This window comes from Acanthisitta chloris, unplaced genomic scaffold (genome assembly GCF_000695815.1).
Source record: "Acanthisitta chloris isolate BGI_N310 unplaced genomic scaffold, ASM69581v1 scaffold36650, whole genome shotgun sequence".
Classification (NCBI taxonomy): Eukaryota; Metazoa; Chordata; class Aves; order Passeriformes; family Acanthisittidae; genus Acanthisitta; species Acanthisitta chloris.
In genome coordinates, this window is record NW_008651723.1 from 1 (window position 1) to 19,589 (window position 19,589).

The following is a 19,589-nucleotide window of genomic DNA, read 5'->3' on the forward strand; positions in this document are numbered from 1 at the left end:
TATCTGGTTGGATTTTAATTCTGACCCAATTTGTGCAATTATTTCTCAGATGTAACTTAAATTGGTGCCAGTGTAAAATTTCTTCATGGTTTATGGGAATAGCTGGAAGAGTTATCTTCTTAATTGGCTTGTCACGGTACAGCTTTTATTTTTAAAGGCTAAAACAATGTGGCAAACTAAGAATACACAAACTAGGTAATTTTAAAAGAAATTGTAAATCACTTCCAATGAGCACATGGGTGGAAGCAAAAATTGCACTCTGATTAGCATCACTGAAATGCCTAAACTGCAGTTAATGAAAATGCACAGTAAGTAATCCCTCTGATGATTAAGATGTTCCTTTAACAAAATGTATTTTCGGTGTTCCAGGAGACACTTAGTAACAGAGAATTGTACCTCCACCTACTGGCAAATAAGGTTAGAGCTGTAATAGCTGAACTACTGCTAGAAACCTGTTCCTAAAAGCAGGAAAATAAGTTTTAGTGTAAGCAGGAACTGCCTGTGCAGGATTTAAACTGCATGCATGGTGTCTCCTTAGTATAAGACCTGCAAGTGTTCTTTACTTCTAAGAGTTTCTTGGTCCTTCAAGAGGTTCTTGTGGCACCAAGAGCTGTTGACTGTTCCAAATGATACAAATGTAATTTACCATTAGAAAAAAAGTGTGAAACCTATGATCAGATGTTACAAATTTTTTTACTGGAAAAGGGCAATCAATAAAAGTGTTTATAATAGTAATAATTCCAATATCAGCTCCTTGTATTACAGATTCTGTTCAAAATAATATTCTATAATACAGAATTTTAGTTCTTTAGATTAAAATATGCACATATTTTAATTCTGATCATTTTGTTTTTAAATTTGAACTTGTAGCAATAGACCATTGAAGAAAATACACTTAGACTGTCTTTCTTTCCTCTCATAGTGATGTCTGCTGTATTTTTGCTTAACTTCAATGCATGCTTGAATTGTTTCATTTGACACTGAAGCCTACACCTCTTTGAAAGGATTTTTTAGAATTAGCATTTGAGCATAAGGCTGTAGACACAATTCAGCATTTAAAAATAACATCATACAAGCTTCTTGAATAAACAACAGTTATTCCTGGTGAAGATTTTTGACGTCTGGTGTTAGCAACAATGAGTTTGGACCAGATGACTTTGAGGTCTTTCCCAATCAACATCCCAATGATTTTGTATTTTTTGAACCATCCACACAGAAATCCTGGAAATCTCCAAGATATCAAATGGGAAAGTCATGCAATATTGGTTACAGCTTGTGAGGAAAGTGAACTAATGGCCTCTGCATGCTACAAACAGATTGTGTGTGCTACAAAATGACTAGTGAACACTAAGTAATCCATACTTGGCATAGTGTAGCATGTATCAGAAACATCATGCATGTCATTAATTTCAGTGATAACTATAGCAGAGCAGATGCAGTGGAGTAGCACCACTGAAAGGTTTTAGAGGATAAATGTCAGATTCATCAAACATTATGTATTATGTGATAGGCTTATGCAGAGATTTAGCTTCCCAAATGATAGAGATTAAGGAGGATTTATCATTTTGTCAGTCCTCGTTGGCTTAGGTTAGAGATGGCTTCTCAAAACATGCTGACACAGCTGGTCACTATCATCATTTTAGGTATATCAACTTCTCTTTAAAGCATGCACAAAGAGAAAAACTCCACAGGTGCTGGGTATTTAGATAAAATAATAACTCAAACTAAGAAAAGAGAATGAAACAAAGGTGGTAGAAAGTATCAGCTGTCACAACAGCCAGCCCATTTCAGTACATAAAAATAGCTCTTAGTAAACATGTCCCTAAGTATTTTACACTTTCCAGTTGGCCAAAAGGATGAACATCTGCTAACCTTCTCAGGCAAAAGTGTAGTAGCCTTCATGAAGAATGTGGCAGCTGAGACACAGAGCATGAGTGTGCTAACAGGGCAGTATCACAAATGGAGAGTCTCTTAGGTAGCAGGAGCCAACTAGCTGGGCCTAGGGTGACCTCAATCACTTACAGCTGTAATGTATGCTGGAAGGCAGAACATGGGAAAAAAACAGTGTTCCATAGGTACAGCTGACACACACTGAACAAGAAACACTGTATATTATCTCCACACTGAGTGTTTGCAAAGCACAGTTGACAGGTCACCAAATTGCATCCAGCCTCACTAAAACCAATGAAGGTATCAGTGCTGGTGCTAGGATAAGAAATACCTTGTTCTGAATTAATATGAATGAACCTAGCAGAGGTCATGTGTGGAGGAAACAACAGCTATATATTCTCCAGCAAAGCTGAATATAAATATCTGGCTTTAATCTCAGTGACCTTGCTTTAGCCTCACTTGCTTAGTGAGAAATAGACTCAACTGCACTCTGAACTCAGTGAGAGCAAGATGAAAGTCCAAAATCAGCAAAGCATCCTTATTTGGCAGAGTTTAGAAGCCTCATCTAGATTAAAAATTGGCTTAATATGGCCCTGGACTGCAGGGAAAGACTGCAGTGCATTTATTTGAGGGCTTTCTTAAATCAGAGCCATGCATTTGTGTCCTCAGAGTATTAAAACCAGCCCATTAATGACTTTTCACTAAAGCTCTTAATCATCTGTCGATCAAGAAGAAAAAAACCAAAACCAGGAAAATTATATTCATTAAGTATGAATTGTTGGGTAGAGTCTTTTCCAAGACTAACAAAATATAATTTGTATTCCATGCCTTCCAAAACACCACAGACAAAGCTGGAAGATTCAAAAGCATTCTGCTAGAAACATTAAAGACATACTGTTATCAAAGTATATCTGTATGTTTAAAAAACACTCTGAAGTTGTTTATCAAGCAATTTTTCTTTCTTTAATAGGCCACCCAGAAATCTTTCCTTTAGTTATAACTCCAAATACCCAGGAAATTTTTAATTGCCGAGTTGATGAAGATGTCACAGAAGAAAATTGTTTCAAATGTATTAAAAAAGAGGACATCATTCAGGACCTGAAAACAAGAGCTAAAGTTTCTGATTTCTACCCTGTGAAAAAAGTTGTCTCAGTATGTAGCTTATTTTGTTCTCTATGTAAGACTTCATGCTCTCAGAGTATATATTCTTTTAAGGAAGAGGTCTGTCCTTGTTTGGTTCTGTTTAAATACACTAATGCTGTAATATCCAAATGCTATAGGTCACAGACCATTGTAAACTCAAAGTTGCTCATGGCTTGCCATGCACCATTATTTTTTTTACTAACTTTAGATTGAAAATATGCTAAAAATAGCATAAATAACAGTAGTTTTGATTGTGTCAACTGGTAAAGCTTCACATATTTGGCTTCCTCTAAGTCATGGCCTGTTTATTGAGAATTGTTAAAACAGTTTCTTTTTCTGTTTAATTCTCTGTATAAAAGATTAGCTTTGCCTCAGACTTATTTTTATTACAAAATTAAATCCATCTGTTCTTTTCAATTAGCACATGAAATTCTCTGTTAAGACAACAAAGTTAACCTAAGGTACTAAATTTACACTAGTGGTAACTTTTCCAGTCATAACCTCATGTTTGGTTTTTGTGCTGTTTTCAATTTTCCACTACTTGTTTTAATCAAAACAGGAATATCCAGGGGAAGAACTCTTGCTAGTTTTTGATGCAAAGCTCCAGTATGGACAGAACTTTTACATTGTTGCTTCTGAAGAAGCCAAGGAAAACCTTTTAAAGGTAAAAGCCAAGTATACCACAGCATTGCTCTATCTATGGATATTTCAGAATCTAGTCTTAAACATATACCTCAGGAATGTCACTTTGTTCACAAGCATCTGATGTTTCTCTAATGGTTAATCTGATCATGGAAAAATTTGTGACTCACTGTAAAAATATCTCCTATTCTAAGAAGGACTGAATTAAATGTATTTTACTTCAGAAGGCCAGTATAACCCCCACTGCTGCTTTTTTATCATCAGCATTCATTTTCTCTGCCAAGACCCAGATTCCTCAGCCATAAAAGATATTATATTGGGAATCTTCAAAGAAATATTATAATTATTTTTCACAATGTGCATGGATACATTCTTCAAATCATACATTTAGATGCTCTTGAGTCCTAAATAGCTCTAGATACATAGATCATTCCCCTTCTGCATAGCACTATAGGGGAGAGTTTATAGGAAAATTATATAATTTTTCAACACGAGTTTGTCATTCAGAATCAGGAAATCAGGAGAAGTACCAATTAAAAAAAGTGAACTGCAGTTCCAGGCAGGAAGGCCTACTGTAGGAAATCACTATAAATTCTTGTTGTGTAAAAGTAATTTGCTTTCAAGACAACTGTCTCTCTTTAGTAGCTAAATATGTAATATTTATTGGAAAATTCTAATGCACAAATGAATGGGACCTAACCCAGTCCTACCCAGGGGCACAAGTGCAGCCACAGTCACTGCACTGTGACAAAAAAAAAGAACGTGTGAATGAAGACTGAAAACTGGGCTTCTAGTTCATACTTACATTTCAGTACCAAATCTTTGAAAAAGTACCATTTCTCACTGTTTGATGTCACAGCCTCCAGAAACTGAAGAAGAAGAAGAAGAAGAAAATATAGAGGAAACTCTAGAATTCCATCCTTGTAAGGCTCTTGTCCCCAAACCTTGGGTTTCTCTTGGGAGTGAAAAGGAAGTTGAAGAAGAATCTGTTAAAGACACTGTTACAAAGGTCAGAATCAACAGATGTTAGTCAACCAAATATATATAAACCCCCAAATTTATTTTCCTTAAAAATAAATCAGGAAACTGGAAGTTGCAAACCTAGTTTTGCTTGGGGTATTTCAAGAAAACTAACAAAAGGAGAAAGAGAGAAATACCTCATCTTTAACAAAAACTGAAAGTGCTTCAGAATTTTAATTTTTTTTAAACTCTGTTCTAAGTCCTGCCAATAAGGCATATGGGACTGCATGGAACAAAACTACTTTTTAACGTGTAAGTTCAAAAGTCCTGATCATCTTTGGTCATTGGCACCTCTGACACTTTTTGCTCAATTTTCTATGTGGTTGGATTACACATTGAGTCATTGCTCTGTTTCCCTGAGACTCAGTGAACTCTGCTTCATTTTATGGATGACATTTAAGCAGCATGCAACACTTTTAAGTGTTACTGACTACAGGTATTACAAGCTGACTTTACAGAAGGACATATTTTATTAATTACATCTACAAATTATACTGAGAAAATTGTATATCCAGAAAGTAGATTCACTCACAGGTGTCACCTAACTTGTGATGTTTGGGGCATCTCCGAACATCTAACTGCCCATCAGTGATTTTTGCTCAATACCTAAATCCCTGTTCAAGGAAAACTAACTAAGGTTTGATAGTTCTCAGCAACTCTAGCAAGTTTTGATTGGTCTCACCAACAATGTCCAGTTTCTGGATACTTTTATATGTAAATTTTTATACTTTAAAAGACATTACATTGTTATACATTAAAAAGACAGTATTTATACATTCATCATTACATTTTTATATATTAAAGAGACATTATTTATACATTAAAAAGACATTATATTTTTATACTTAAAAAGATGTCTGATTGTTCTGAAGCTAATTCACAGTCACTAAATTGAATACATTCCCAGTCCAAGTATTCTTTATTCTACCTTGCTGGCAAGGTCCACTCAAAAGTATTTTTAGCCTACTTTCCTTGCCAGTTCTGTGGAAGGTTCTGGGAAAAAGTACCTGGCTATAAATCCAAGACAAAGTAATACCTCTAAAGTTCATGAAATCAAATGCATACTTCTCTTTGTGGGCAGAAGTCAAGCCACAGCCCTTTTCCTTCCTAGTTCTCACTGTAAGGAACCTCCTTTACACAAATTTTAGTGGATCCTCTTTGGAGTCCTTTTCTCTCCTTAGACATTGCAAGGAAAGCTAAAATTCTTCACCCAAAGTTGAGAATTGCACTAAGAGGGAAGGGCTGAAAAGTCAGATCTTGGAAGGCCAATTCAGTACTAGGCAATTGCAATTCACATAGTATCAAAATGTGCAGTTTAGATACTGCATGAATTAGGAAATGTGATTCTCTTGTCCTACTAGTATTAATCCAAAAATATTACCTAAAGGCAAGTTCTTGTTTTAGAAATTGAAACCTGTCTTCTATTGCATATGTAGGTTATTTATAAGAGCACTTCAGAATTTCACATGCAGAAATATAAGTAAACTCAATGCAGAGATCATCAACATAAATAATTCTACAATTGTGTGAATGCTGCCATTCTGCAGAGTAAACTTCCTGAAAACTTTCTCTCCTGCTAACCACAAACATATCTTTTGCAGATTCAGTATAAGATTTCTCGAGCACGCAGGAAGTTTGGTGCACCAATTACATTTACTGATAAGAATGCTTCAGATGTAAACGATAGTTATGCTGAATGCACATCCTATCAAGACACAACTTTCAGTATTAAAATACTTCAAAAAGATGTGGGGATACAAATGGTTCCTAAAGTCAGAGAAGCTAGTACTCAGACAAAATGGTACGTGTGAGAAAATATTTATCAGCTTATTAATCTATGCACTTTCTTACCTCAACTAAAATTCTGAAGTTAGTCACTTACAAATTAATTAAGAGAACAAAACTGGATGTTCTGTTTGCATCTTTCCTCTTTCACTCTTTTCCAAAGAGATTCTAGAAAAACTGAATATATTTAGTTTTTAATTTTACACTTGAAATGGTTTCTATACTTACGTTCACATTTACTCCGATTGGTTAGGATCTATCGAAAAAATGCAGCCACCCAGTATTTCTCTAGGCAGTTGTCAAATGAAGAGGAAGCAGAGAGTCTGTCACCTGAGAGCCTGAAGGAATTTCTTACAGCAGTACATTTAAGGTAAAGTCACTGCACTCCTTCAGGCTACCTGAAATAATACAGAACACAGGCAAGAATTCTTGTCTGAGTGGATCATTGGTCTGGTCAAATACCTTTTTTATATTTTGTTCCTATATAATTTTTTCTTATTATTGTAGTATTAATAAATATTAACATGTATTTCTATGAAAATTAATATGAAGTCTATGCCATACGAATGTTGGTTTCAATAGATATTAGAACTGCTAAAGTTGATAGTGATACATCTTTTCAAACAACCTGCAAAGCTGATCTTTCAAGCACTGTTCACTCAAGCAGAGAGTTATGCAGTGAACAAAGGTGCTGTCCTACCCATGGCTATGTCTGTAGTCATGGGACAAATCCTATTTGCTGATGCTTTTTGCACAAGGATTGGACAGTTGCCCTGTGCTTGGTCCACACAGAGCTAGAGTTAAATTCTTGATACAACAGCTATTTCTAGTTAAAGGGAAGAGGGTTTCCTTGCAATGATGCATCACTGAGGAATTAATACTCGATTTTTCTAACTGCTGTGGTCATAATTTTGTGTAAAACAAAAGCTGCCTCTTTACAGAATATTTGTGATTCTACTACTGAGTAGTCACATCTGGATTACTGAGTGTTAAATGTTTTTTTTGCAAAACAGAATGGAAATTGCATTGCAGCAAAATGAAATTATGAATCCTTTTTTTGATGACTGGAAGGCCCTAGCAGAAGATGAAAGCGGTTCTGGTGGCAAGCCAGATGTTTATCTTAAAGCATACCAGTCATTTACAGATCTGCAGTACCTCAAGGACAGAACCATTAGCTGTGTTCGCTGGCATCCAACCCTTTATGGTAATGTGGTTACAGTACTGATTTGAGACTTCAATGATGGGTATTATATGACAGCTATAAAATACACATCTCTCATAAAATTATCAGCTTTCAAATTTAAAAACAAATCAAAACTGATTTGCTATGCCTGTTTGAATGGCCGATGAGACAGACAAATTCTTTGTAAAGCCATGCAAGCTCCTTCAAGCTAATGTGTAAGTGGAGACCATAGGAATGAGAAATTTCTTCCTTATGAGGCTCATTCAAGCAGGGCTGCAACCATGCCAGGTCCTTCGGGTGGCTCTGCATACCACTGTCCCTCTGCCCATGGCTGGCTCTTGTAGCACGCCTAGTCCTTGTGAGGAATGTTACAGCCACAAAGGGACACAGCTCTGCTGAGTGCCAGGGAGCACCACGAGACAAACTAAATGTCAGCTCCTGCTCCCTGCTGGGGATTATTGCTCTACACAGCCAGGCTTAAAGGCACAATTAAGTTCTATATAAACGCCCCGGCTGCACAGCATACGACTAGCCAGCACTGCAGCCTGTGTAGAAAATTAATTGGGTTACAAAAGATTTGTTTTCATCATGGGTGGCCAGGACTATATGCTTGTCACGTCGTTTCAGGTGCAGTATTGCACCACTGAGGAGCAAAATAAGCTGCATTTTATCCTGATGCTTAGGTTCTATGACTCATTCTAAAATAATTTTAAGTAACAAATATAGTTTCCTCAAAGCTGATCTGAAAAATAAAATAAAAAAAATAAATACATGGTTGGTTTGTTTTGGGGATTTTGAGGGGTTTTTTTGCACTGTATCCAGAAGATATAAATATAAGTCACTTAGAATAATTAACAGCCTGTTGAAACTTGAATTGTCTCTTTTGAGAAAATGATTTTTCTCTCTCAATCAGGGATTATAGCAGTGTCAGCAAGACAGCAGCTTTCTCATGAAAAGCAAGTTAACCTGTCTAATAAATCATTGCTGTACCAGTCAGTAATACTTTTTTGGAGTTGTTTCGACCCTACCTGCCCTCAGGTATTTAATCAAGACTTTTAAATATGCCAAGTGTTTAAATAACAAGGTCACAAACAAATGGTGTGACTGAATTTCTCGACTGTTTTGTTTTCTTCTTTCTAGTTAATGCTGGAGTGTCCTGGAGACATTTACTGCTTTCAGTTCAGTCCAGGCAATCCAAATATCATAGCTGGTGGCTGTGTCAATGGACAGGTATATAGCCTTTCAGTGGTTTGCATCAGACTAAAGAGAAAATCCTTCAAAGACTTCATAAATTCTAGTGCAGAGTGAATTTATTTTTCCCAAACCCTCCACGTTTTGAAAAAAAAAAGTGTATTAATAGACAGGATGAAATAATTCATAACGTACTAATTTCTCATTGCAGGTTGTACTGTGGGATATTTCTCAACATGAAGAAAAACTGCAAAATGCACAACCTATTGCGGATGAAATCAAAGTATCAGCTGTTAATGTGGAAAATGCTGGCAGTATATCTGTATGTCTGTGGGGGGAAAATGGGTGGAGGTATCCTGACTCAAAAGAGAGGAGTAGATAAACTTTGCAATGGGAGACTAGAAAGGATAAGAAACCCAATGAGTTCATGAAATAAAGCCATTATCACAGTATAATTTCTACCTGATTAGTCCATCTTACTAGCTTTACTGTATTTTGTGCCACATAGGCTTCAATGAGCCTATTCTACAATGGGCACCAACATACCCTCCTTTCGTGCCTTACGAAGCCTATCAAATACAGATAGTGTCTGTTACTGAGTGTAATGCTGAAAAGTGTTCCAGAAATTAATGGGCAAAGAAAAAGTAGCTTAAAAGAGGAGCAGCAGATTTCAGTGGAAGAACACAATAAAGAGGATAAGCAGAAGACAGACCTAAGAGCAGAGGAGAAACTAATAACACATGTGGATGTGTGTGTGCCTGTGGAGGCATGTTGGAATTCTTTTTAGTTTCATATCCAAAGGCCTGTTTTGATGCTTTTTTTTTCCAAAAGGGTAGATGTTAGACCCCTAGAAAGTCCTATAAACTGAACTGAGATGTGTGAAGAAGCATTAACAGATTGCAAAGTAACCTCTATTTTATTTGACAGGTATACTATTTTATTTTGGAAATACACTAAGATATCTCTTTTTAAAACATTTCTAGCCATCACCAGTGCAAGTCCAGCAGAGTAGGACAGAGACACCTCTAGTGACATACTGTGCAGTCTCTTCCAAGGACTATAGTCATAAAAAGCCAGTAACAGATATACACTGGCTGCCAGATCATTTTGAGGTGAGCTGAAAAATTCACTTTTCTTCTCTTTATTGTTTTCCTAATCTAATACCTCAGAAATTCTAGTGTAAGCTCAAGATAAAATATTAAAGAGCCAATTATTTGTAATAGCCTTCATTATTTCTCACTGCATTTCCTAAATATTAAATAATCTGGTGCCACTTGTCCTGTTCATTTGCTTTACAACTGTGCTGAGATCTCAGTCTGATATGAATCTGCTCATGCTGGAAGAAAGTTCTGTAACTTTAATGAAAATTATAATTCAAAATTGCAATAAACCTTCCATACCTAAAATGTGTAAAATTTCTACAATGAGAAATCTGGCCTGCTGCCAGGAATTCCAAGAAGTAACTCCAATTGCCTAAATATCTGGGTGCCCAAGAATGGTGTTACTGTAGTGACCTTAATTCCACTAGGTGCTGCCTGTGTACTCAAAGCTTACATTTCCTGGGATGGTTTTAAAGCTCCATAGTACTTAGGGTCTATGTAGTCACAGGGTCCAACACTTTTCCAGGAGTATTGGATGCTCAATCACAATCAAAGCATGGTTGCTAGATTAATATGTAATGCAAATGTAGTCAAAAGCAAAATAAAGACAGTGGAAAAGGAAACCAAGAGGAAAAAAACCCTGAAATATTTGAAAGGTTTCTGCAAAGTAATATATCAATAAATTTTTGAAAAGAAAACTTGTAGGACCTCACAGATATTGCAGTTCTTAGCAACATTACCAGAAGAGTGAGGAAAAGGGTGTAAATATATCAAAAAAAGAAAGCTGATACAACTGTTCATCATCATCTTATGCTACAGTAATACCCATGGATACTAATTGGTACCAGATGTAAAACATGAAGAAAGGGATTGGATAGCAGAACAGTGTTGTGGTTTTTGTTGTTTGGGTGGGGTGTTTTTAGCCAAGGTTTAGGCCCAGAAAGCTGTTTATATGTTTACAAAGGAATCACTTCCTCAGTATTTAGCAACACATACTGGAACGTACTTTTTGTTATATAATCATGGAATATACCTCAGCCTTTGCACAGCATTGCAGTTGTTATGGGGCAGTTCCTAAAATCAGCAGTTTTTATACTTATATATTAATGAAAAAGCATTCAAAATTATATCCAGAACCTAATTCAGCTTTGCCTGGTTGCAAGACTTGATTAAGACTCCAGGTAGACCAACTCGTGAACGAAAATTACAGTAGGATTTAGCCTAAAACAAAAAGTGTAGCTGAAATTTTGCCACATGGTTGACAAATACAGATTCAGCCAAAAATAGATGTGTTTTGCATATACTGGAAATTATATTTGATCAGGGCTTACCCTGCAATCACTTGTTACTCCTGGCACCTTTCCTTTATTTTTCTGAGTAATTCAAATTAATCTGGTATAAACCAATAACTGCTTGGTAAATAATAAGTGGTATAAAACCTGCAGAACCTCACATATACAAGCTATCAATAACTAACATGTGAAGGCAGCACTACTATCCCACAGTGAGGTCCAGCCAAGGGATAATTTAAGATAGATGACCCAGAGTGTGAAGTTGGCAGAGATATATCACTCCCATTACAATGAACTGTTTAAGATAAAATTTTCAGTGATTAGCTCTTTGGTTAAGCTGCGTAAAAGAAGTTACAAACATGGCAACCTAAGGAGGGCTTGACTTGCAGTGATGCCACTAAGGATTTATCCTGCTGAGTTGATGTAGAATTTTAGGTGAGTAGCAGGCAAAGCTGCTATCAGTTCATTTGAAGTATATTTGTAAACTAACATGACTTTATAACTACAAATTAGTAAGTCCTGATTTTCAAATCTTGCCCAAGCAGAAAGAGTGACTTAATTTCTAGTAGCCTGTTTTGTGTGTTGAAGTACTTGTGTAGCACAGTGTGATTTTTTTGTCTCATCACCTTTCCCTGTATTAATTATTACTGTTATTTTCAGAACAACCAAACGGGTGATACTTCTGAAAACAGAGCTGAAAGTTTCCTGCAGCTTGTAACCTGCTCCCCTGATTGGTATATACAATATATAACCTACAAGACGTTTTCTAGTTTACTTTGGCAAGTTTTATGGAGTATAATTCATGGTGTAGCTAACACACTTCTCGATTCCTATCAGCATATCCTGAATAGCTGAAATTCTGTATGCAGAAGACAAGCACTTCAAGTTCTTGTCCAGTTAAACCCTTTACAGTACTGGCATTAAGGGATAATTAACCAAAAAACCTTGCATATATACATTTATTTCAGTGTGTACTACCTTAAGAAGAGTGTTGATCACACATGCATTAGCTTGGAAAGCCACACCCCCACTTATATTTGATTGTGTGGCATGCACAAAAAGCTGTTAAAAGATGCTAAGGTGACAGAAATAGGGCAACCTATATATAAACTTTGAGACTTAGCTAGCAAAAATATTCTGTATGAATCTCATATTTTGTGGGCTGAATAGTCATGACAGTTATGACCAAATATTATCCTCTGGGAAAGATTGGCAAGGGGGCAGAATGCCAAAAGTGGAAAAAAATGTTTAGCTTTCATGATGTCAAAAGGCTTAAGGCTGCATGGCTGGGCTCAGTCATATATCCATTAGTTACATCAAAAGGAGTGTCAGAGAGAGCAAAATTAGATAATGATCCAAAGTTATTGTCCCTAATCAAATAACAGAGAAGGCTTTGAAGAATTAAGTTAGAAGAAAGATTGCAAACACAGCTGTTAATAAGTTTGCAGTGTAATGAAGTAATATACATAGAACAATTATTTGAACTACTCACACACTGAAAGTATTTACCTAAAGTAACAGAGAAGTCACTGTAATATCATACTTGAAGAGCACAGATCTCTGAGCAACTCCTGTTAGAAATTAACAATGAGGAAAGTTATCACTGACTATATCAAATCTGTGACTGAATATCCAGAGTAGAGCAAAAGGGACAATCAGAGGGCTGAAAACTCCAATGAGATGACAGATACAAGTGACCATTTGCCTTGAATGTCAGCAAATAAATTAGTACATACAGAAATTGGGACCAAACTTTAATTTGGATTACTAGATTGCCTTCTAGAGAATTCTGCCCAGTTCTTTCAGCCTCCAGTAAGTTCACCCAGGAACTGTCCATGAGCCAACTGTGTGAATACTATCTAGCTGCTTTAGTAGAAATAACTGATGAAATGATGAATAAAGAAATATATTCCATCATTTACAAAAGAAGCAATTAAGTATCTTGTATTTGTCTGCTTTTCAGAGTCTATATTGCACTACAAAGTTTGAAGATGAAAGGTTAAAAAACCCCAGACTTTAAAAAGTGTGGAAAACTGCATCTGACTTCAAATCAAAACCAGGGGATAACATTATACAATTATTTTTCAGCTCAATATTATTTTGGGATATTCCAGACATCAAACTTAATGAAGAACCTTCATCTGAGAACGTAAACGAGGAGAAAAACTTTTATATGCCCCCTGATGTTCCAGACACTTTTGGGCTTGCAGATCTCTGCTGGAAACCTCTCATAAAGGTAGTGTACACAAATATAGAGATCTAGCCAACTGTAGATATAGACAGAACTCCATAGGAATGTATTCTTTTGCTTCCCAACTCCAATTTTTCCAGCAAATTGTGACTTCTTGTGATTTTTCTTCTAATTATGAAACTAAACACTTCAACAATCCTTTGAAACGACAATAAAATGCCTTTTAAAAAGCTAATTCATGAGAAACAGCATGGCTGATTCTTAAGAACTGAAGTAGGTGAAGTTGTGTAAAAAGTGCAAGTTCCTGTCAGCCTTTCCAACTGCTCTGCTGTCTGTCTCAGTGGGTCCCAAATGGGTGAAACATGGTCATGGTCAACAGACCCATAATTACTGGCAACCCAACATTCAGGCTCATGAAAATGGTCAAAGCAGTTTGTGAAAAAAGTGAGGCAGAAAACAATGTTAGGTAACAAAAAAAAACCCAAACCCAACCAACCAACCAAAAATTATAACTGTGGGCATGCTGAACTGTGCTGCTCAGAATAGCTGCAGCTGGTACAGTTGTTGAACAAGCATGCTGACCACTGGAGCTGGGATTTTTTGATAGAAACAAAGCAAAATTCTTATAGGAAAAGGATAACACAGAGAAACCACAGGTTTGCATTTTCTCTGTGCTTGCACGTGAGGTAGCAAATACTGTTTGTGGAGTATTACAAACACTCTGCAGGCTGAAAGAACTGTTCCATTACAGCAGAGTAATGTAGAATTGTACCTTGAAGGTCTGACAAAATGGTTTAGCAAATGCACTTCTTTCTGAACAGATAGATCTGCGTGAGAGTGATACCAACACAGGGTACAGTCCTGTCAGAATTAGTTTAAGGGAACTGCATTATCATTACAAAACCCAAGGTAACATTTTTATTATACCTTATTGGGGAAAGTGTTTTCAATAAGCTTGTATTTCAGTGTACACATCAGGAAAGCTGGGGAACAAAATGTTGTATGTCTAAACACAGCTGGGGAAAAGGGTTTCTTAAATATAGGAGTATTCAAAGTGCAGCCTACATGTATTGACTACAAAGATATTCATGTGTGCTGAATCCAAACTGAGCAGTACCACAGTAACTCTACCTGGTTTCACTTAACACCCCATGCAAGTCTCCCACCCCATCCCTTTAGCCCTGAAACAGTATGCCCTTTCCAGCTCCTACAGGATACTTTTTTAGAAACATAACCCATTCCCCGGAACAGAGATGTTAGCTCCTGGTTGCAGCAGCTACAGCAGATGTGTAAGGCAGTTCCCATGAGACACTGGTGGTGTGTAAAACTGGTGAAGAACAGGATAGTGCTACCTTACGTAGTTTTCTGGGCATGGGAAGCACTGACTTCAGAGCAGCTGCAGCAATGGGGAGATTCTATTAGAAAACAGCTAACCTGCAGAACTGCTGCTTTACTTGGCAGTCTTTCTTCATCTCTTCTCTTGAAATTCCCCTTATCCATCAACTGCCTTTATAAGACAAAGGATTTGCTTGGTCTGATAAATTCCAGAGTATAACAAATAGATGCAACCATATTGCTTCCCAGGGAAGGGAGAGTCTCAGAACATGCTAAGAACATGCCCCGAAGAGAGCACACACACAGAGATGAGTGCTTCTTCAAGCAAGTACCTGAAAATGATACACAGTGTGACCACAGACTTTTTTGTTGGAAATGAAGTAAGTGAAAATAATGCATTACCAATGAAAATACTAGTTCAAGATACCTGAAAGACTGAACAATTAAATAACAGAGTTTTCACTTGCATGTTTTCTTCAGGAGTAACTTAAAGGATCTTTTTGAACATGCCACATTTTATTTCCATTTTAATGCTTTTAGCTACATGCTTAAAGTAGGTATTGAACCCCCAATATTTGGTATATGATGAACCCTTACTTCAAGGGCAAATTGGAAGGCATTTCCAAAATCTGTTGAACTGAACTACCCATCAGGAACCAAACAGTATTTCCTTATTCCAGAATGCATAAGACCAGTAAGATTTTTTTAGTGTTTTCCCAAATGCTAGGTGAAAACATTAACACGAGTTTCTGCCCCAACTTAATTTTACTTCGAGAAGTCTCAAGCCACTCATTGCCCTCTGCCAACCCTATGCATGCAAAATTCACAAACCTTTCCTAGTTTTGAGTTCCTATGGAAATATAAACTTAGCTTCTAGCTACCTTTTTGCTTCTCGTCACCTTGTCCCCAAATAGTGGAGCAAAGCATGAACAGGCACCAATTCTGCAGGAAAGAAGTATAGGTGCCTACACACATCATGGTAAGAAAAGCTGCTTTGGCAATACATACCTGAAAAATGGTGATCCAAAATTTTAACATGTTTTCAGTTACTAGCTGCAAATTCCAGTTTTAATTTACTCAGACTATATTTAATGATCATTTTAATTAGGTAAAATCACAGCTTAAAAACAAGTCGCTTTCATATAAGCCACCAAGCTCTAACATTGGCATTTACTTCATTTTTCTGGCATTACAGAATGGAGAAATTATTTATTCTGACTGGAAAGTGGAAATCAATACTGATTCAGCAGAACCAGTTAGTAAGTTCAAGTTTCTTGATACCTCTTTAAACCTTAATATATCACTAACTCTTTAAGGCTCTAGAGCTCATCAGCTTTAATAGTCTATCTCCCTGATGACACCTGGATTTAGCAGTACACCCTTAAAAGTGTGGGCAGTTTAGCTGGCATGACAGAATAGCACTAACTGCTTGAGTCTGACAGGGGCATCTCTCTGTACCTGTAGGCACAAATCATGGAAGTAACCAGATTTGTGGCAATTCTAATTCCCATACCTATAAGCAAAAAAATGAGGCTAGTATCTTCAAAGCTGGGTCCTGTGCTCTTGACTGTGAATCATTAAGGCACTGGTTACAAGCAGCTATCTTTTTCATCCATTAGGTCAGAAGCAAACTCAGAAGTACACCCTCCACACTGAACCTGTCAACACTCTCCAGAGATCTCCATTTTTTAAAGACATCTTTCTAAGCATTGGAGGCCAGAATTTTGCCCTTTGGAAAGAAGGGGTTACAGTAAGTTACTTTAACACAGCTGTGACATAAATGATAGACATACAAGACAGGGCTGTAACAGCCTCAGAGACTGTATTTTCAGAAATGTTTCTAAGTCACAAAACTTCATAGTTTAGAAACAAATCATGTATAAAAGAAGCTTTCCCTTCTTCACATCAGAAAACTATTTTAGAAATAGCTTTGTAACATTGTCTTTTGCAGAAAAAGGAAATGAAGTGACTGTCTTCAATTCCAATCTTGTAAAACCCATAGTTTCTCAACTAATTTCTGCTGCTAGGGAAACAAAAGAATAAAGGAAACAATGTGCTAAACAAGTCTGAAGAACTTGTATTTAGGATGCAGTCTTTTAATCACATGAAGACAAATGTGGGGGTTTTATACAGTTCCTCTCATGCAGGAATCCAGGTTAGCTGCCCCTGAAAAAATCTCGACTGCAGGTTTCAACAGCAGATAGGGACATTAGTAGACTGGAAGTGAGATACCAGGATTTTTACTTCCCCACAATTCTTTATCTGAGGCAGGTGGTACCAATTGTACCATTGATATTATTTTTGTAATAGGATCATTTAAATTGCAAACATTCTCAAAAGACAGGAGATCTGAAGTAGTGAACTGATGGTACTGTTTGGTCTATCTTTTGTTTGTTTTAAAAAGAATGGACCAATCCTTCAGTCAAGCTGCTCATCAGGAAGATACACTGCAGGACAATGGTCCTTAACAAGACCAGGAGTTTTCTTCATTGGCAGAGATGATGGAACTATAGATATTTGGGACTTACTGAAGAAAACTTATGAGCTGTCTCATTCCCAGAACATCTCCAAATCAACCATCACTTCCATCAGCCCCTGGATTGCCTCACGTATGTTGATGGTGATTGCACTTTACTGTGCTACCCTGCTAGCAAAACAGCCCATGACTCCAAGGCTCATAAATCTTATTACAAATGATCTCAAACAAGTGCATACTTCCACCAATTTAGCACTGCACTGTATCTGCAAAAACACATTCATCAGTTCCAAGTGTACTACCATGGCATAAAACCAACTGAAAGCATTTAATTAAAACAAAAATAAAAGATAAACTAGAAAGGGAATTTCATTAGTTAATAAAATAAGAGAGCAATCAGGGTGACTTTTTTGCTGCAGTGAACAATAAGCCAGAAAGACCAGAACAAAAATGAACCCTCTGTATCTTGTGCTTGGGTGGAGGTTTGCTTTGCTGTTGGAATTTGGATTGTTTATAAGTTTTTTGTCAAATATATTTCAGCAGAGCAGCATTTTTTAGTTGTTTCGGATGATCTTGGAGTACTGCATGTTTTGGAAATCTGTCAAACACTAAGTCATCCTTCGAGGAATGAGGTTGGTAAGAATTTTTATTAATCTCTGTGACACTTTATCCTGAAAACTCCAACACAGAAACAGGCCTGCCTGGAAAAACTTGCCTTCAAATGATAGCAATTAATTTGAGATCAATATGGCCTTATTCTCCAAAGAGCCAAGTTGGCTTTTCACAGAGCTCAGACAAAAGCCAACAAGGGAAACATCTGTGACACTTGGTAGAATTCCACTGTCCCAACCTGGCTACATGAAATCACAGTAGAGTCCAGCTCTTTTTGTCACATCCATAAAAATGACACCTGTTTTCATGCATCAAAACAATGCTATATAGTGCATAGTAATGTAAATAAACTGAATCTCTTTTTCTTTACACCTTCTTGCCCACATTTCCATCATTTTTTCCCCTGTAGATTTGGTACTTCAACTTAGATATCTTTGTATCTGCTCCTAAGCTTAGATAAAGCACATTTTGCAAACTGTTGCTAACATTCCCACTCGTTCATGCTCTTTTGAAATAAGGACTGTCTGTACCAAAATGCCATGAGAACAATAGAAAAGGTTTAATTTCTCTTTATCTCTACATCATTTTCAGTTGTTCTTCTCCCCCACCTCCCAGACAGTCTAGCTTCAGTCTAGCAGTCTTGCCTGCTATCTAGTCTATTATTTTTACATCACAAAATCATCTTCCCACTCTATTGCAGTTTTAAGTATAAGTAGGCACTTAAACAGTTTATAAACATCCCACAAAGGTTTGCCATGCAAGATCTGCATGAAACAATAAAACGTCAGGTCAGCAGCCTCATTTTAGTAAAAATAACCTTTCCAAAGCAAGGCAAGAGCTAACTAAGTGCTATAACATGAGGAAACACATTCTGCACAAGTCACCTGTGTTTTGGAACTACACTGTTCAGGCTGCAAAATTATTAACATAGGAGCAGTCACTGATATTCAGATTACAGTCATTCTAACTGAAGTATTCACTGAAAAATATGAGGCTGTTAAAGAGACTAAGGAAAACTAAACCACAGAATGACAGATAAATGCACAATAAATACTCAAGTATGGTATTTCATAGTTTCTTTGTGTCTGAAGTTGGACACATCTTTATATTGTTTTGCTGCAAATTATTGGGATAACTGTAGATTTTTATATTCCAAATGAAGATAAACTAATAATATTCAGATCATCAGCAATAATTCTGTGTCCTTGCATGTGTAACAACCCTTGTTTGTTATTGTGTTAACAGCATGGCCACATACTTGATTACTTCGAAAGAGAAGTCAAATATCTGGAGTACTGTCAACAGGAGTTTCAAGAGTATCAGAAGTTTCAAGCCAAAACAGAATTGAAATGGAGCTGGAGGCACAGAGAGAAAAAACAGTATGTTATACTTGGAATTAAGAAAATTTCCTATGTTTCTTTGGGTCTTTGAAATGCACCTGTTTTGGTAGGCAGGATTCCCCATTTTCAGAAAATCAGGATGGACATAATCAAAACAGCTTAGCAGCACTATATTTCATATTTGCAGTTGCCAAGAGTGGTAAGGATGGTCCTAGTTCATGTGAGTGCAGTTCTTGGTCAAGGGAAACTTCTGCTAGAACATTAAAGTCTATGGACATTCAACAGCTATAAATTTGCTTTTCATTTTACATCAGTTGCTCACTCAAAATGTCACATTTTGCCAACTTCCCTATAAACACTGCTTCTTCAAGTGAGGATGGACTCCAGCC

The 19,589-nt window shown here is 36.7% G+C and overlaps 1 protein-coding gene across 1 annotated transcript; it reads left to right on the forward strand.

The window, feature by feature from the left end:
- Positions 1-2,839: 2,839 nt before the first annotated feature.
- On the forward strand, positions 2,840-19,291 carry WDR63 (WD repeat domain 63; the record flags this gene model as incomplete). Its single annotated transcript, XM_009074422.1, has 19 exons — positions 2,840-3,042; positions 3,593-3,697; positions 4,535-4,684; positions 6,297-6,496; positions 6,734-6,850; positions 7,494-7,684; positions 8,577-8,701; positions 8,804-8,893; positions 9,066-9,176; positions 9,838-9,966; positions 11,907-11,980; positions 13,335-13,482; positions 14,259-14,346; positions 15,022-15,152; positions 15,968-16,031; positions 16,392-16,522; positions 17,177-17,381; positions 17,789-17,880; positions 19,106-19,291. Coding segments are annotated over 19 exons (2,540 nt in total), but the record flags the coding sequence as incomplete, so codon positions are not given.
- Positions 19,292-19,589: the final 298 nt, after the last annotated feature.